Source organism: Bison bison, unplaced genomic scaffold (assembly GCF_000754665.1).
Source record: "Bison bison bison isolate TAMUID 2011002044 unplaced genomic scaffold, Bison_UMD1.0 scf7180017864213, whole genome shotgun sequence".
Classification (NCBI taxonomy): domain Eukaryota; kingdom Metazoa; phylum Chordata; class Mammalia; order Artiodactyla; family Bovidae; genus Bison; species Bison bison.
The window spans coordinates 12,116,835-12,133,798 of NW_011494785.1; the positions used below are offsets into that span (position 1 = coordinate 12,116,835).

General features: G+C 38.4%; 1 protein-coding gene across 1 annotated transcript in view; it reads left to right on the forward strand.

The window, feature by feature from the left end:
- LOC104992329 (chromosome unknown open reading frame, human C15orf43) overlaps positions 1 to 16,964 on the forward strand; it is a 43,083-nt gene that overhangs the window by 19,692 nt on the left and 6,427 nt on the right. The window contains exon 6 of the mRNA XM_010845192.1: positions 11,010 to 11,098. Coding sequence (XP_010843494.1) covers positions 11,010 to 11,098 — 89 coding nt within the window. The remainder of the gene's footprint in view (positions 1 to 11,009; positions 11,099 to 16,964) is intronic.

The window sequence follows — 16,964 nt, forward strand, 5'->3', positions numbered from 1 at the left end:
AGCCAGGCTTCAGCAATATGTGAACCGTGAACTTCCGGATGTTCAAGCTGGTTTTAGAAAAGGCAGAGGAACCAGAGATCAAATTGCCAACATCTGCTGGATCATAGAAAAGGCAAGAGAGTTCCAGAAAAACATCTATGTCTGCTTTATCGACTATGCCAAAGCCTTTGACTGTGTGGATCACAATAAACTGTGGAAAATTCTGAAAGAGATGGGAATACCAGACCACCTGACCTGCCTCTTGAGAAATCTGTATGCAGGTCAGGAAGCAACAGTTAGAACTGGACATGGAACAACAGACTGGTTCCAAATAGGAAAAGGAGTTTGTCAAGGCTGTATATTGTCACTCTGTTTATTTAACTTATATGCAGAGTACATCATGAGAAATGCTGGACTGGAAGAAACACAAACTGGAATCAAGATTGCCGGGAGAAATATCAATAACCTCAGATATGCAGATGACACCACCCTTAGGGCAGGAAGTGAAGAGGAACTCAAAAGCCTCTTGATGAAAGTGAAAGTGGAGAGTGAAAAAGTTGGCTTAAAGCTCAACATTCAGAAAACGAAGATCATGGCATCCAGTCCCATCACTTCATGAGAAATAGATGGGGAAACAGTGGAAACAGTGTCAGACTTTATTTTTCTGGGCTCCAAAATCACTGCAGATGGTGACTGCAGCCATGAAATTAAAAGACGCTTACTCCTTGGAAGAAAAGTTATGACCAACCTAGATAGCATATTCAAAAGCAGAGACATTACTTTGCCAACAAAGGTTCATCTAGTCAAGGCTATGGTTTTTCCTGTGGTCATGTATGGATGTGAGAGTTGGACTGTGAAGGAGGCTGAGCGCCAAAGAATTGATGCTTTTGAACTGTGGTGTTGGAGAAGACTCTTGAGAGTCCCTTGGACTGCAAGGAGATCCAACCAGTCCATTCCGAAGGAGATCAGCCCTGGGATTTCTTTGGAAGGAATGATGCTAAAGCTGAAACTCCAGTACTTTGGCCACCTCATGTGAAGAGTTGACTCATTGAAAAAGACTCTGATGCTGGGAGGGATTGGGGGCAGGAGGAGAAGGGGACGACAGAGGATGAGATGGCTGGATGGCATTACTGACTCGATGGACATGAGTCTGAGTGAACTCTGGGAGTTGGTGATGGGACAGGGAAGCCTGGCGTGCTGCAATTCATGGGATCGCAAAGAGTCGGACACGACTGAGCGACTGATCTGATCTGATCTGATCTGATGTGCTCTCCACAGTCTGGACTGCTTAGAGATGTTCACGGAGTTACACAAAGAAGAGAAGAGGGAGGAAGGAGACAGGGGTGATCAGGAGGATAAAAGGGGGAATCAACAGGAAAGAGACAGATCCAGCCAGTAATCTGTTCCCTAAGTGTTCACCACAGCCTGGAACACACAAAGAGATTCACTGAGTTGGGTAGAGAAGAAAAGGGGAGGGGGGAGATAGAGGCAACCTGGTGGAGAAAAAGGAGTTTAAAGTGGGAGAGAACAGTCAGGCCAGTGATCTCACTCTCACGTAAAAATGGGTACCGAAGATCGTGTTCTTAAAGGTAGAAAGTTGATAACAAATACCAAAAAGCAAAGATTAAAAATCTAGAGTAGAGATTAGATTCTCAAAAATACAGTATTAACAGAAAACAAAACAACAAAGTCACAAAAGTTATGAAATATATATGTGAAGTTTGCTTTAAAAATATGGTCTTTTTTTTTTGCAAGGTAATAGGTTATAAAAGTGAAAATTAAAGGAGTAATAGGGGACTTAAAAGAAAAAAAAATTTAATTTAAAAATTGATAATAAAAATATATCTAGGACTTTCTCTGGAGCTGTTCCAGACAGTGTGGGGTCACTTCATTTTCTGATAGTTCCATGGTCCAGCTTGTACTTCTCAAGGTCTATAGGCCCCTTCCTATGTGGTCAGTGCTAACCTACAGGGTTTTAATCTATTGCACCTGTCACTTCCAAAGCGGTTCCCTCTGTTTATTTTAGCTTCTTCTGTTTGCTGGTCTCCTCAGTGTCTAATTTCTGTCTTGACACAAGGTGGGGCAGTGGTGGTCACTTTTTTTAGGCTCACTTGTTCAGTCGTGCTGTGGGGAGGTAGGAACACTGCAAACAAATATCACTGGCATGTGCTCACAGTGATTCAGTCACGCTGGGTTTGACCCTGCTCACAGCGTGTGTGCTTTCCCAGTCTACACTGCTCAGGCTCTAGGTTGCTCTGCTGGGAACTGTCTGATGCTGGCCCTGGTTTGCATGGCACAACCCAGGTCTAAGCCGCTCAGGTTCAGGTTCTCGGGTACTCCACAAAGGTGCAGACTCGGTTGGGCCTGCGTTATGTGCCCGTCCCAGTTCCGAGTGGCTTAAGTGACCAGGTGCTTGGCGAGCACAGTTGCCCCCAGTTGAAGGCTATGACTTATCCCCTCCCCCGTCCCAGCCGCTTGGTTTTCTGGGTGTACAATGGGCGTGCCTTCTCAGGTGTGCCCTGTGTCTCTTCTGGGGAGCTGATCTCTGGCTGTGACCCTCCTGGCGAATGTTGACCATCCAGAATCCCAAGAAGTCTTGGTTAGCAACAAAGTCTGCTTGCAGTTTGGTATGGGATGCCTCTCTGGGGCTGCGATTGCCCCCTTCCGGCTCTGGCTGCCCTCACCAGTCTGTCTCCGGTGGGGGATCGGCCGGTCCACAGCCGGCTAGCTCTGCTCAGTCCTTTGTTCTGTGAGTGGGCCTTTGTTCTGGCGGTGTCTTAGATTAAGGCTTTTATAGTTATCCCGCAGTCTGAGTTACTATCTCAAGCTAGTTCCCTCAGATTGCTCTCGGGGCATTCAGGCCCGGTCCTTGCCCAAAGCGATGCAGCCCGCGCCTCCCTGTGCAGCCCCCGCTTGCTAGTGGGGTTGCCAACATATGGGCTGCTGCTCTGTTGGGAGTTGCTGTTAGGCACCGTAATCTGTGGGTTTTAATTATTTATTTTTCCTCCCGGTTATTTTGACTTCTGAGATTCCAAGGCTCACCACAGACCCGCCGGAGAGAGTGTTTCCTGGTGTTTGGAAACTTCTTTTTTTTTTTTTTAAGTATACATTTATTTATTTTAATTGGAGGTTAATTACTTTACAATATTGTATTGGTTTTGCCATACATCAACATGAATCCGCCACAGGTATACACGTGTTCCCCATCCTGAAGCCCCCTCCCTTCTCCCTCCCCGTACCATCCCTCTGGGTGGGATGATTTGGGAGAATGGCATTGGAACTTCTCTCTTTTTTAAGACTCCCTTCCCGGGAGGGATCTCCTTCCCTACCTCTTTTGTCTCTCTTTTTATCTTTTGTCCTACCTCCTTTTGAAGACAATGGGCTGCCTTTCTGGGTGCCTGATGTCCTCTGCCAGCATTCAGAAGTTGTTTTGTGGAATTTACTCAGCATTCAAATGTTCTTTCGATGAATTTGTGGGAGAGAAAGTGGGCTCCCTGTCCTATTCCTCCACCATCTTAGGACCGCCTCCAGGAAATAGAGATTAAAAAGTAACTCCCAGTGATTCACTTGACTAGAGAAGATAACAGATGTGTGTTTTTTTTTTTTTTCCTTCAAGAAATGGTTGTCCTGCAAAATGCAGAACCATAAGGAAAAGATTGATAATATGACTACCAAAACTATTTTAAACTTGTACCTGGAAATAGAAATATAAACCAAGTTAAAAGAAAAATATATACTTGAAAAAACATTTGACAAAAGCTGTTTTCCTTAATATACAAAGAGAGCTTACAAATCTGGGGGAAATATGTCTAATATTTTCCAGTAACAACAAAATAACAACAAAAATAAAGGTAGATGTCTTTCTTTGTGGAACCACCAGAGCGTGTAATATTGAACACTGAATGGTGAATTAGTTATTGAACACGTGCCAAATGAAAGACATTTATGAGCTAAGCCATTCACAGTATTTCATTTGATTCTCACAACTCTATAAGATAGATAAATAGTATTAGCCTTGTTTTACAATTGAGGAAACAGGTTCAGAGAGTTAAATAATTCACCCGGTATTATTTAAGTAGTGAAGGTAATTTGAAACCAATTCTAGAGTCCAAACTCTTAATCATTGTGCTGTTTTTCTTTCCCAGTATGTTCCCAAATCTTCTGAAAATGGCATGAATTTTTGCTTATTTTTCTTGTTCTTGTTTTATAATAAATGTAATGCATCTAGTTTGACAAAATGGAAAATACTAACAACAACAACAAGAATAAAGAAAATTTAAATTGTAAGCAAACCCACCACTCAGATAACCACCATCAACATTAGTACATTTCTTGCTAGTTTTATACAGATACACACATTAAATGGGCTTACCAGGTGGCACTAGTGGTAAAGAATCCAGCTGGCAATGCAGGAGATGTAAGAGACATGGGTTCCATCCCTAGGTCAGGAAGATCCCCTGGAGGAGGGCATGGCAACCCACTCCAGTATTCTTGCCTGGAAAATCTCATGGACAGAGGAGGCTGGTGGTTGAGAAACCAGACACATGAGCATAGACGTCCATAGGATTGCAAAGAGTTGGACATGACTGAAGCGAGTTCCATGTACACATTAAGTAGAGTTGAGGTCGGACAGCAGAGAGTCTGTCTCTTGATTTTCTGTTTATTATTGTATGGGCAGTTCCCCATTTTGAAAAACCTTATTTGATATTATGTCTGTAATGGCTGTATTGGCATTTAATCTTATTGTCTGTTTAACCACCTCCCTTTAAATTAAAAAAAATTTATAGTTTGCTATTCTCGTAGCACCTTCATAAATATCTTTTTAAAAATAAATCTTTCTCCACTTTTTAGATAATTTTCTTTTTGTTTTTTTTTGGCTGCACCATGTTGCTTCCAGGATCTTCGTTTCTTGACCAGCTACTTGGCAGTGAAAGTACAGAGTCCTAACCACTGGACAGCCATGAAATTCCCTAGATAATTTTCTTAATGTAAATTCTCAGATGTGGATTTTATGATATTAATGAAACATGAATGTTTTTAAAGGCCATGATGCCTATTGTTAGTTGCTTCCCATAAAAGTAAAAATTTAAAAATCCCACCAGTGTTTGTCTCACTGCATCCTCATCAGTATATTAATAAGTCTTGTGCTAACTTAATAGATGAAAAATAGGTTCTTGGTTTAATTTGCATTTTTTATTAGATTACTAGTAGGTTTGAATCTTTTTTACTAGCATTTTACATGTCCTTTTCTATGACTTATTTTTACCCTTTCCTCATTTTCTACTGGGAGTCTTACTGTTTTTCTTATCAACTTGTCTGATACCTTTATATAATAGCTATATTATACTTTTTGTCACATTGCCACATATCCAGTTTGTCACATTGTTTCCTCAGATGTTTATCTGTCTTATATTTTTTGGAGACATAAGTTTTGAATTTTTACATTGTTAAACTAATCACTTTTCTTTTTCTTTTACTGCTTTTATGTCCAGAAAAGTCCTTTCCCATTTAGATATCAAATAGGTTTTTTATTCTGCAGATATTCATTTTGTATATGGTATATGTTAACAGTTGAAGATCAAAATTTATTTCTGTCTTACAAATAAGTTTCCACCAGTTTTTTTAAAGTCATAAACACCTCTGTTTATTGAACACAAACTTGGTGAGCAATGGTGCCAATAGTTTTTATCCATACCTCAAATAACTGTCACAGAAAATGTAAAATTCACTGTTCTTTCCCCATTTTTAGACTTCTACCAGTTTTTTAGAATAAATCTATCTCCAGCTGATGTGTGATTTTCTTTGTCATATGTTGTTTTTAATATGTCTGGAGATCTGTTTTTAAGGCTATGCTCTATTTCATAAATCTGTGGATTTGTTTTGATATTCTTCTAAGTTATATAACTTAAATACAATATTCTTTTAAGTTATTTAACTTTATGTATTTTAATACCTGACAAGGCATGTAAATACTAAACTCATTGCTGTCCTTTTAAAAATCTTTTCCTTAGTTCTTCATGCCTACTTATTATTTTCTATTGTCAAATTTTATTTTTAATAGATAATATATTCATATGGTTCAAAATTCAAGATACACAAAAGGGGAAACTATGAAATATACGCTTACCTCTGATGCAGGGTAGCTCCTCTCGGCCACTGCCCCTGCCCTTGGGCACGGGGTAGCTCGTCTCGGCCACTGCCTCTGCCAACCTAGATAGCATATTAAAAAGCAGAGACATTACTTTGCCAACAAAGGTCCGTCTAGTCAAGGCTATGGTTTTTCCAGTGGTCATGTATGGATGTGAGAGTTGGACTATAAAGAAAGCTGAGTGCAGAAGAATTGATGCTTTTTAACTGTGGAGAAGTTCACAGTTGATGCTTTTGTTGGAGAAGACTCTTGAGAGTCCCTTGGACTGCAAGGAGATCCAACCAGTCCATCCTAAAGGAGATCAGTCCTGGGTGTTCATTGGAAGGACTGATGTTGAAGCTGAAACTCCAATACTTAGGCCACCTGATGCGAAAAGCTGACTCATTTGAAAAGATCTTGATGCTGGGAAAGATTGAGGGCAGGAGGAGAAGGGGACAACAGAGGATGAGATGGTTGATTGGTGTCACCGACTCGATGGATGTGGGTTTGGGTAGACTCCAGGAGTTGGTGATGGACAGGGAGGCCTGGTGTGCTGCGGTTCATGGGGTCGCAAAGAGTCGGACATGACTGAGCAACTGAACTGAACTGAACTGATGAAATATACTGGCTTCTAGATAGCCCGTTTCCCTCCCAGAGGAACCAGTATTATCAGGTTCTTGTATATGTGTATACTGGCAAATTCAAGTAAATATTCTTCCTTTTCTTCATAGATAGTAATATTCTATAAACGTTGTTCAGCACCTTTCCTCTTTTCGCTTAATAATTTACCTTTTAGATCATTCCATGTTAACTACATAAAGAATGCTTTCATTTTTATGCTATGTAGTATTTTATTATATGGATTTACCATAATTTATTTAACTTTTCCTCTTTTACTGGACTTGAGGTAATTTCTCATTTGCTGTTAAAATCAGTGCTTCAGTGATTGATCAAGTAATGTCATTTTGTATGTGTGCAAGTGTCTGTAGAGTAATTCTTAGAAGGGGGATTGCTGAGTCAGTGTATACATTTTGTATCCTTGATAGGCCTTGTCAAATTGCCCTCTAAGAGGTTAAACCAACTTACATTCCAATTGATTTTGTATTTACATGGCTAGGGTAACCAGACATCCAGATTTGCTTGGGACAATCTTGGTTTTAGCACTGAAAAGCCCATGTCTGAGAAATCCCTCAATCCAGGGTAAACTGGGATAGTCACCATTCTTCTATACTTTCTCTGACACAGTGTGATAACATATTTCTACCTTCACATTAGCCTTTTTCTAATATATGTTACCCCTTCCCTCTTCTTTACCTCAGCAGATTCTGGCTTTTCTTTATTTTCCTCTACAGTGCCTGGTAGACCCATGCTACTTTGGAAATATAGACCTTGTTAAGACTTATCCTGTAGTGTGGCATTCCAGATGTGCTATGGGTAAAATAAGGTGAAGACTGTTTGCCAAAGAAATACATAATTTATATAAAAAATAAATTTCATAAATAAAAAATGGGTTTTGCATGCAGAAATTTTGTACTATATGTATTCATTCTTTTTTTAAAAGAAATTATTTATTTTTGTCTGCACTGGGTCTTTGCTGCTGTGCACAGGCTTTCTCTAGTTGCAGCGAGTGGACTTCTCATTGCAGTGGCTTCTCTTGTTGTGGGGCATGGGCTTGGCATGAGGGCTCAGTATTTTCAGCACAAGGGGCTTAGTTGCCCCATGGCATGTGAAATCTTCCCAGACCAGGGATCGAACCTGTGTCCCCTGCTTTGGCAGGTGGATTCCTAACCACTGGACAAAGTCCTGTATTCATTCTTTCTTACTAATATTTTCTTTAACGGCTCCTTGCGTTTTGTGTCATTTTTAAAGAAAGCCTTCTATGAGATTATTATTATTTTGCTATGGTTTTTCTTAATGATATTTTTAAATTGAAATCTTTGACACATTTCAAATATATCTTGGTGTAAGATGTGAGGTATGGATCTCACCTTCTTTTTTTTCTTCAGATAATTACTTACTTTTGTCTGTTGGTTTGAATGAATAATTTATCTCCCCCCTGCCACTGTATTGAAATGCCACCTTTATCCTAGGTTAAATCCCTTTAAGTATTTGGGTCTATTTCTGGACTTTATTATTAATATATTCTATTACATTCATTTGTCGTACAACAGTACCACTGTTTTAATTATTTATAATATTATTTAATATCTAGAGCTAGTTCCTCCTCCTTACTCTTTTCCAAATTTTCTTAGTTAACTATTCTTCCTGGTTTATTTTTCCATCTGAATTTTGATAGAATTTGAACCAGCCTGTTCATACTAAAAATTCCTGTTGTTATTTTTAGTAACATTACAAAAATTATAGGTTAATTTAGGGAAACTTTGACGCTGAACCTTCCTATCTGATAAAATGGTATATTTTTCCTCACTTGTTCAAGTTTTCTTTTGTGGACCTTAAAAATTTTTTTTCAGGGGACTTCCCTGGTGGTCTAGTGACTAAAAATCCGTGCTCCCAATGCAGGGGGCCCTAGTTAGATCCCTGGTCAGGGAGCTAGATCCTACATGCTGCAACTAAAGATCCCGCATGCTGCAACTAAGATCTGGTGTAGCCAAATAACTAGATAAATATTTATTTTTTTCATATTTTCTTCATATAAATCTTATATTTCTTTTAAGATTATTCCTAGGTATTTTTTTCATGTTATTATAAATTTAATCTTACCTCCTGTTAGATCTTCTAACGTGATTGTTCCTGTGAATTTTAGAATTATTTCTTCTTGAGCACTAAAATCCCTTTGAAAGTAATTGATAATTTTCAGTATTCCTATCCAAGACAATGCCTTTTTTGTTTTTATTTTTTGATATCTCAGTAAGGTTTCCTAATTTTTCTACACATAGAATCAGAAACTGCTTATTATGTTATTCCTAGATTTTTATGAACTTTGTTGCTATAGTGAATTGGATCATTTTTTCCATTTTATTTTCATTAGTCATCGCTGATACATAGAAAATTTATTTATTTTTGAGTATTTGTCTTACATTTACCCAATTGGAATCTTTAAGATTCTAAAAATATTTCAGTTTTTCCTCTTGGCTTTTCAGGGTACACATTTATATCATTTGTTAATAATGAAAGTATTTTTTCTTCCTTTTCTCTATATAGCTCTTCTATTTTAGTAGCTATCTCTTCCATTTCTTGCTTTTCCCTCTCATATCTCTTTCTGCTTGGCCAGAAATTTTAGAGCCATGGTAAATAATAACAATGATAATGGGTATCCTTGTTTAGTCCCTGACTTTTCTGGGAACATTGTTTTGCTTTATTTGTGGGACTCTTCCTAAATGAGCTATGGTTTCTCTATTTTCATTTATTTTCTTTTAATTTATTGGCCATGCCTCATGGCATGCACGATCTTAGTTGCCCAACCAGAAATCAAATCCATGACCCCTGCAGTGGAAGCACAGAGTCCTAACCATTGGACCGCCAGGGAAGTCTCCAAGCTATAGTTTCTTTTAGATGGACTTTTAAACAAATTGAAAATAAAGTCTTTGTTATAACTCAATATAATTTTAGATATTTTTTAGGAAAATAAATTTAAGGATGACTTCAATGTTTTATTATTGAAGTTTTTATTCTCATACAGTTGTATTATCTATGGATTATATATAGTCTAAATATAGTAAACATTGCTATTGGGAGTTAGAAAACAAGATATTTCAGTTGAAAACTGCTTAGCTCTGTAAAAATTAGAATATAATTAATTATACTATATAACCACACTCAGAATAATTTAACTTTTTCTCTTTTTAACTCAGAGTCACTTAGTTTACCTCATGTTTTTTCCCAGACATCATTTTTTGCTTAAAATGTGCAAATACTAATTAATAGAGTTCCAGTTATTTGAACACAATAGCAGTAAATGTTACGATTATTTAAAATGGAGCCTTTTCTTTTAGAGTATTTAAAATTATATGTGTATTTATGTTTTTTATCTAATTATAAGGTATTATTGAATTATTATGCTTTAAAGAATATTGGGGAAAAGACCAGGTCTCTATTACTCAATAAATACTTGTTTTGTGAAGCAGTCAAGAAAACCAAAAATATCTGTTCAGTTCAGTTCAGTCAGTCAGTCATGTCTGACTCTTTGCGACCCCATGAATCACAGCATGCCAGGCCTCTCTGTCCATCACCAGCTCCCAGAGTTTACTCAAACTCTTGTCCATTGAGTCAGTGATGCCATCCAACCATCTCATCCTCTGTTGTCCCCTTCTCCTCCCTCCTTCAGTCTTTCCCAGCATTAGGGTTTTTTTTTTCACATCAGTCAGTTCTTTGCATCAGGTGGCCAGAGTATTGGAGTTTCAGCTTCAGCATCAGTCCTTCCAGTGAACATTCAGGATTTATTTCCTTTAGGATGGACTGATTGGATCTCCTTGTTGTCCAAGGGACTCAAAAGAATGTTGTCCAACACCACAGTTCAAAGGTATCAATTCTTTGGTGCTCAGCTTTCTTTACAGTCCAACTCTCACATCCATACATGACTACTGGATAAACCATACCTTTGACTAGCTGGACCTTTGCTGGCAAAGTAATGTCTCTGCTTTTTAATATGCTGTCTGGGTTGGTCATAACTTCCAAGGAGCAAGCATCTTTTAATTTTATGGCTGCAGTCACCATCTGCAGTGATTTTGAAGCCCCCCAAAATATAGTCTGTCACTGTTTCCACTGTTTCCCCGTCTGTTTGGAAGCACAAAAGAAGTTCATAGTTAATGTTTCACCTAATAAGACTGAAGTCTTATCACAGAGCAATACATTGCTGTACATATTGCCTGGAATAATTTCTAATTTGTATAACAAGTCCAAAAAACAAATATAAATATGACTTTCTATATGTTTCATTTTATAGCACAGAAAAGCATTTTATAAGGACTCCAGTTGTAGAAAAGCAGATGTACTTTCCTCTTCAGCACTATCCAGTGAACAACATGGTAACAGGTAATTTAAAATGTAATTTAGAGTCAACTCAAGTAGGAAAGAAACAAGGGAATATCTTGTACAAAGTCTAACTTCCCTGTCATACACACTAATAGGAGAACCTCATCACACATTAAATAAATTAATCTGCAGAACTGACCCAAAATAGGCCCTGTATTTCCTGTGTTAAAATGCTGGTCTATTGGTAAGGTGGAAACACATCTGTGTTTACATAAGACAGTTCCAGTTTATGCCTGTTGTCCTGGCATCAACTTTTGCTCTTAAGTGTCCCAATTTGGAAAATTAATTGTATAAAATGTTAGTGTTAGTTGCTCAGTCATGCCCAACTCTTTGCGGCCCCCTGGACTGTAGGCCCCCAGTTTCCTTTGTCCATGGAATTCTCCAGTCAAGAATACTGGAGTGGGTAGCCATTCCTTTCTCCAGGGGATCTTCCCGACTCATGGATCAGGTCTCCTGCATAGTAGGCAGATTCTTACCATCTGAGCCACCAGGGAAGCCATATTAATTGCTTGAACAATCCTAATTATATAGTTTCCTTTGAGAATCTGATGAAACATAGGTCCCTTCCCCTAAGCATGCATACATACAAACATAACACATAAACTTTACATATAATTTAAAGAGGCTCACATGTGCCCAGAAGCCCTTTCATGGGTCACCCAGATGTTGAAAGACTTCATATTTATAGGTTTTCTAGTGCCCAGCATAAAAAGAAGACAGTTAATTGAGGCTGACATTGAGAGGGTGCAAACAAAAGAGCTAGTTGAAAAGTGGCCTTTGAAATTTGAATAGTGTTAAGTGAGGCAAAGTAGGAAATATTATTTGGATAATTTGATGTGGGTAGTATTTAGTAGGGTCATTGTTAATTTTAAAAATAGAGGATTTAAAAAATTTGTTTTTAAAACACTACAATTAAAATGTGTGGACTTTTGGATGTTTCATTATAAAATCGTTTGTATATTTATCATTTTATCTTTTTTAGCAGTGTCATAATTACCTCTTGCAACTAGTTTACAAATTCCTAATGTCTTCTATCATATTACTATTCATCTAACTAAGTTTATCTATCCAATTGTTTTATTAGTTTTTTCCTTCTATTCATTTGAGTAATATAAATGGCCTTCAGAAAAGCAATTAAGAACTTTGAATGTATAGTTTGGGGCTGAGTGTTGGAGATATCAAAGAAAACTTCTATTCCAACTATGATAGTAGAAAAGTCAGTTCTGGAACTCTTAGGAGCATTTTTTTTTTTTTTTTAACAGATTCAACAGGTTTTATTGCTTCATATGGTACATTCTTTTTTTTTTTAATATAAATTTATTTATTTTAATTGGAGGTTAATTACTTTACAATATTGTATTGGTTTTGCCATACATCAACATGAATTCACCACAGGTATACACGTGTTCCCTATCCTGAACCCCCCTCTTTCCTCCTTCCCCATACCATCCCTCTGGGTCATCCCAGTGCACCACCCCCAAGCATCCAGTATCATGCATCAAACCTGGACTGACGATTCGTTTCATATATGATATTATACATGTTTCAATGCCATTCTCCCTAATCATCCCATCCTCACCCTCTCCCACAGAGTCCAAAAGACTATTGTATACATCTGTGTCTCTTTTGCTGTCTCGCTTACAGGGTTATCATTACCATCTTTCTAAATTCCATATATATGTGTTAGTATACTGTATTGGTGTTTTTCTTTCTGGCTTACTTCACTCTGTATAATAGGCTCCAGTTTTATCCACCTCATTAGAACTGATTCAAATGTATTCTTTTTAATGGCTGAGTAATACTCCATTGTGTATATGTACCACAGCTTTCTTATCCATTCATCTGCTGATGGACATCTAGGTTGCTTCCATGTCCTGGCTATTATAAACAGTGCTGCGATGAACATTGGGGTACATGTGTCTCTTTAAATTCTGGTTTCCTCAGTGTATATGCCCACAGTGGGATTTCTGGGTCATAAGGCAGTTCTATTTCCAGTTTTTTAAGGAATCTCCACACTGTTCTCCATAGTGGCTGCACTAGTTTGCATTCCCACCAACAGTGTAAGAGGGTTCCCTTTTCTCCACACCCTCTCCAACATTTATTGCTTGTAGACTTTTGGATCACAGCCATTGTGACTGGCGTGAAATGGTACCTCATTGTGGTTTTGATTTGCATTTCTCTGATAATGAGTGATGTTGAGCATCTTTTCATGTGTTTGTTAGCCATCTGTAATGTATGTCTTCTTTGGAGAAATGTCTATTTAGTTCTCTGGCCCATTTTTTGATTGGGTCGTTTATTTTTCTGGAATTGAGCTGCAGGAGTTGCTTGTATATTTTTGAGATTAGTTGTTTGTCAGTTGCTTAATTTGCTATTATTTTCTCCCATTCTGAAGACTGTCTTTTCACCTTGCTTATAGTTTCCTTTGTTGTGCAGAAGCTTTTAAGTTTAATTAGATCCCATTTGTTTATTTTTGCTTTTATTTCCAATATTCTGGGAGGTGGGTCATAGAGGATCCTGCTGTGATTTACGTCGGAGAGTGTTTTGCCTATGTTCTCCTCTAGGGTTTTTATAGTTTCTGGTCTTACGTTGAGATCTTTAATCCATTTTGAGTTTATTTTTGTGTATGGTGTTAGAAAGTGTTCTAGTTTCATTCTTTTACAAGTGGTTGACCAGTTTTCCCAGCACCACTTGTTAAAGAGATTGTCTTTAATCCATTGTATATTCTTGCCTCCTTTGTCAAAGATAAGGTGTCCATAGGAGCAATTGTTGACTGCAAAGGACAGTGAACTAAGAAGAAGTACAGTTGCCCTTTGGATAGCAAGCGTTTGAACTTCCAGGGTCCACATATATGAGGGTTTTTAAAATAAATGCTACAGTTCTACATAATCTGCAGCTGGTTGAGTTTGCAGATGTAGAACCACAGATAAAGAGGAACATTGAATCTCCAGGGCCATACATTGTAAGTGGATTTTTGACTGCTGGAAGAGTTGGCACCCTTAACCCCCCCATTATTTGGAAGGTCAACTGTACTTAAGTACTACGATTGGGAGTAGCTGATTGCTGCCTAGATTTTTCCCTAGATCTAAATATTCAGATAAGATGTAGGTACCTTAAACCATGGATGGTTATGGTATAGTATTGGTATTGATTTTGCTTCAGGCAGCTCCATCACCACTAAATGTCTTTTGCTCATTTGGATTTACTGACTGCTTGATAACATAAAGACCAATAATATTAAAATCAGCCATGCAATAAAGACAAACGCTTAGATTTGGACAAGTAACAGTGCTGTTCTATATCTCATTGCCATCTTACTGTTTAAAAAGACATGGAAGTGTTATATAAAACAAACTAAAAAAGAACTATAGGGATGTCTCTGGTGGACCAGTGGTTAAGACTCAGGGCTTCCAATACAAGGGGCCTGGGTTTGATCCCTGGCTTCCCAGGTGGCACTAGTGATAAAGAACCCACCTGCCAGTGCAGGAGATGTAAGAGACATGGGTTTGATCCCTCAGTCAGGAAGATCTCCTGGAGGAGGAAATGGCACCCCACTCTAGCACTCTTGCCTAGAGAATCCCATGGACAGAGGAGCCTGGAAGTTACAGTCCATAGGGTCACAAAGAGTCCGATGCAATTTAGCACACAGGCAGAGAGCTAGATCCCACACGCCACCACTAAGATCCAGTGCAGCCAAATAAAATTATTAAAAACTGTAAAAATAATCCTTAGTCATCTTTAAAGTATAATTTTAACCTGTGGTAAGCTGATATTGATTTTATTGGTAGAACTAAAGTAAAATCTTCTAATTTTTTAATTTGTGAAGTTGAATAATTATTTTTTTCTTTCTAATACTGCATTAAATTTAAAAATAGTACTTTCTTGGAAGAAAGCTTTATTTAAAAAATAATTTAATTGTTTTTAATTTTGACATAAAGTGACAGTCTTTCCTTTTTTATCATGCCCATTTACCTGTACAGGAAGAAATAACTTCCTGTTGAGAAAATCAGCATGTGTTAATTGAAAATGTAGGGAAGTGGTAATCTGATTGAAAATGTAAGGCTGCAGTATTCTAATTTAGCAGTGTTATCAACATTTGTGACTATAACTTTACTGTCTCTTCCTCAAAATGGGTTGAGTTCAACTCAGTGAATGTTCAATCTCTTAAAATAAATCTAATTATATGTCTGGTTTTAGAAAATACAAGTTGGAGCTATACCCTAGAACAGGGTTTCTCAGTCCTGGAACTGCCATATATGGCATTTTCAGTTCAGTTCAGTCACTCAGTCGTGTCCGACTCTTTGCAACCCCATGGACTGCAGCACGCCAGGCTTCCTTGTCCATCACCAAGTCCTGGGGCCTACTCAAACTTGTGTCCATTGAGTCGGTGATGCCATCCAACCATCTCATCCTCTGTCATCCCCTTCTCCTCCTGCCTTCAATCTTTCCCAGCGTCAGGGTCTTTTCAAATCAGTCAGTTCTTTGCATCATGTGGCCAAAATATTGGAGTTTCAGCTTTAGCATCAGTCTTTCCAGTGAATATTCATGATTGATTTCCTTTAGGATGGACTGGTTGGATCTTCTTGCTGTCCAAGGGACTCTCAAGAGTCTTCTCTAACACCACAGTTCAAAAGCATCAGTTCTTTGGTGCTCAGCTTTCTTTATAGTCCAACTCTCACATCCATACATGACTAATGGAAAAACCATAGCTTTGAAATTGACGGACCTTTGTTGGCATTTTAGGCCAGATGATTCTTTGTTGTAGAGAGCAACCCTGGCCAGTGCCCATTAGATGCCAGTAGCACCCCATCCAGAAACATGCCCCTCTCCACCACATGACCCCCATGTTGTGACAACCAGACATATATCCAGGTGTTACCAGTGTCCCATAAAATATCAAAGTTTTTTTGGTCTGTTTTTTGTTTATTTTTTGCTTATGATGGGAATTAAGTTCTCTCAGTCTGCTGTCACTGGTTATAACCATAATAAAAAATTCTGATTAATAGCTCCATATGTGGCTTCCCAGTGGCTCAGTGGTAAAGAATCTGCATGCAATGCAGGAGATGCAGGAGACACCAGTTTGATCTCTGGGTCAGGAAGATCCCCTGGAGGAGGGCATGGCAACCCACTCCAGTATTCATGGTGGGAAAAGCCTATGGACAAAGGAGCCTGGAGGGCTATGGTCCACAGGGTTGTAGAATCAGACATGACTGAAGCAACTGAGCACATATAGTTAATAAAAAGGAAAAGAATAACTAATAGTGATAAATTTCTTGCAGGCAAAAAATTTCAATCCTAGACCCCCATGCATTAAAGTGTGAAGTCTTAACTCCTGTCTACCAGGGAAGTCCCCAAACCAAAAAGTTCTGATAATTAAAAGTTTGGGAACTTATAAGAGATACTTTATTAGTTACATATTCAGTTCAATTCAGTTCAGTCGCTCAGTCGTGTCTGACTCTTTGTGATCCCATGGGCTGCAGCATGCCAGGCCTCCCTGTCCATCACCAACTCCCGGAGTTTACTCAAACTCATGTCCATTGAGTTGATGATGCCATCCAACCATCTCATCCTCTGTTGTCCCCTTCTCCTCCTGCCTTCAACCTTTCCCAGCATCAGGGTCTTTTCAAATGAGTCAACTCTTCTCATCAGGTGACCAAAGTATTGGAGTTTCAGCTTTAGCATCAGTCTTTCCAGTGAATATTCATGATTGATTTCCTTTAGGATGGACTGGTTGGATCTTCTTGCTGTCCAAGGGACTCTCAAGAGTCTTCTCTAACACCACAGTTCAAAAGCATCAGTTCTTTGGTGCTCAGCTTTCTTTATAGTCCAACTCTCACATCCATACATGACTAATGGAAAAACCATAGCT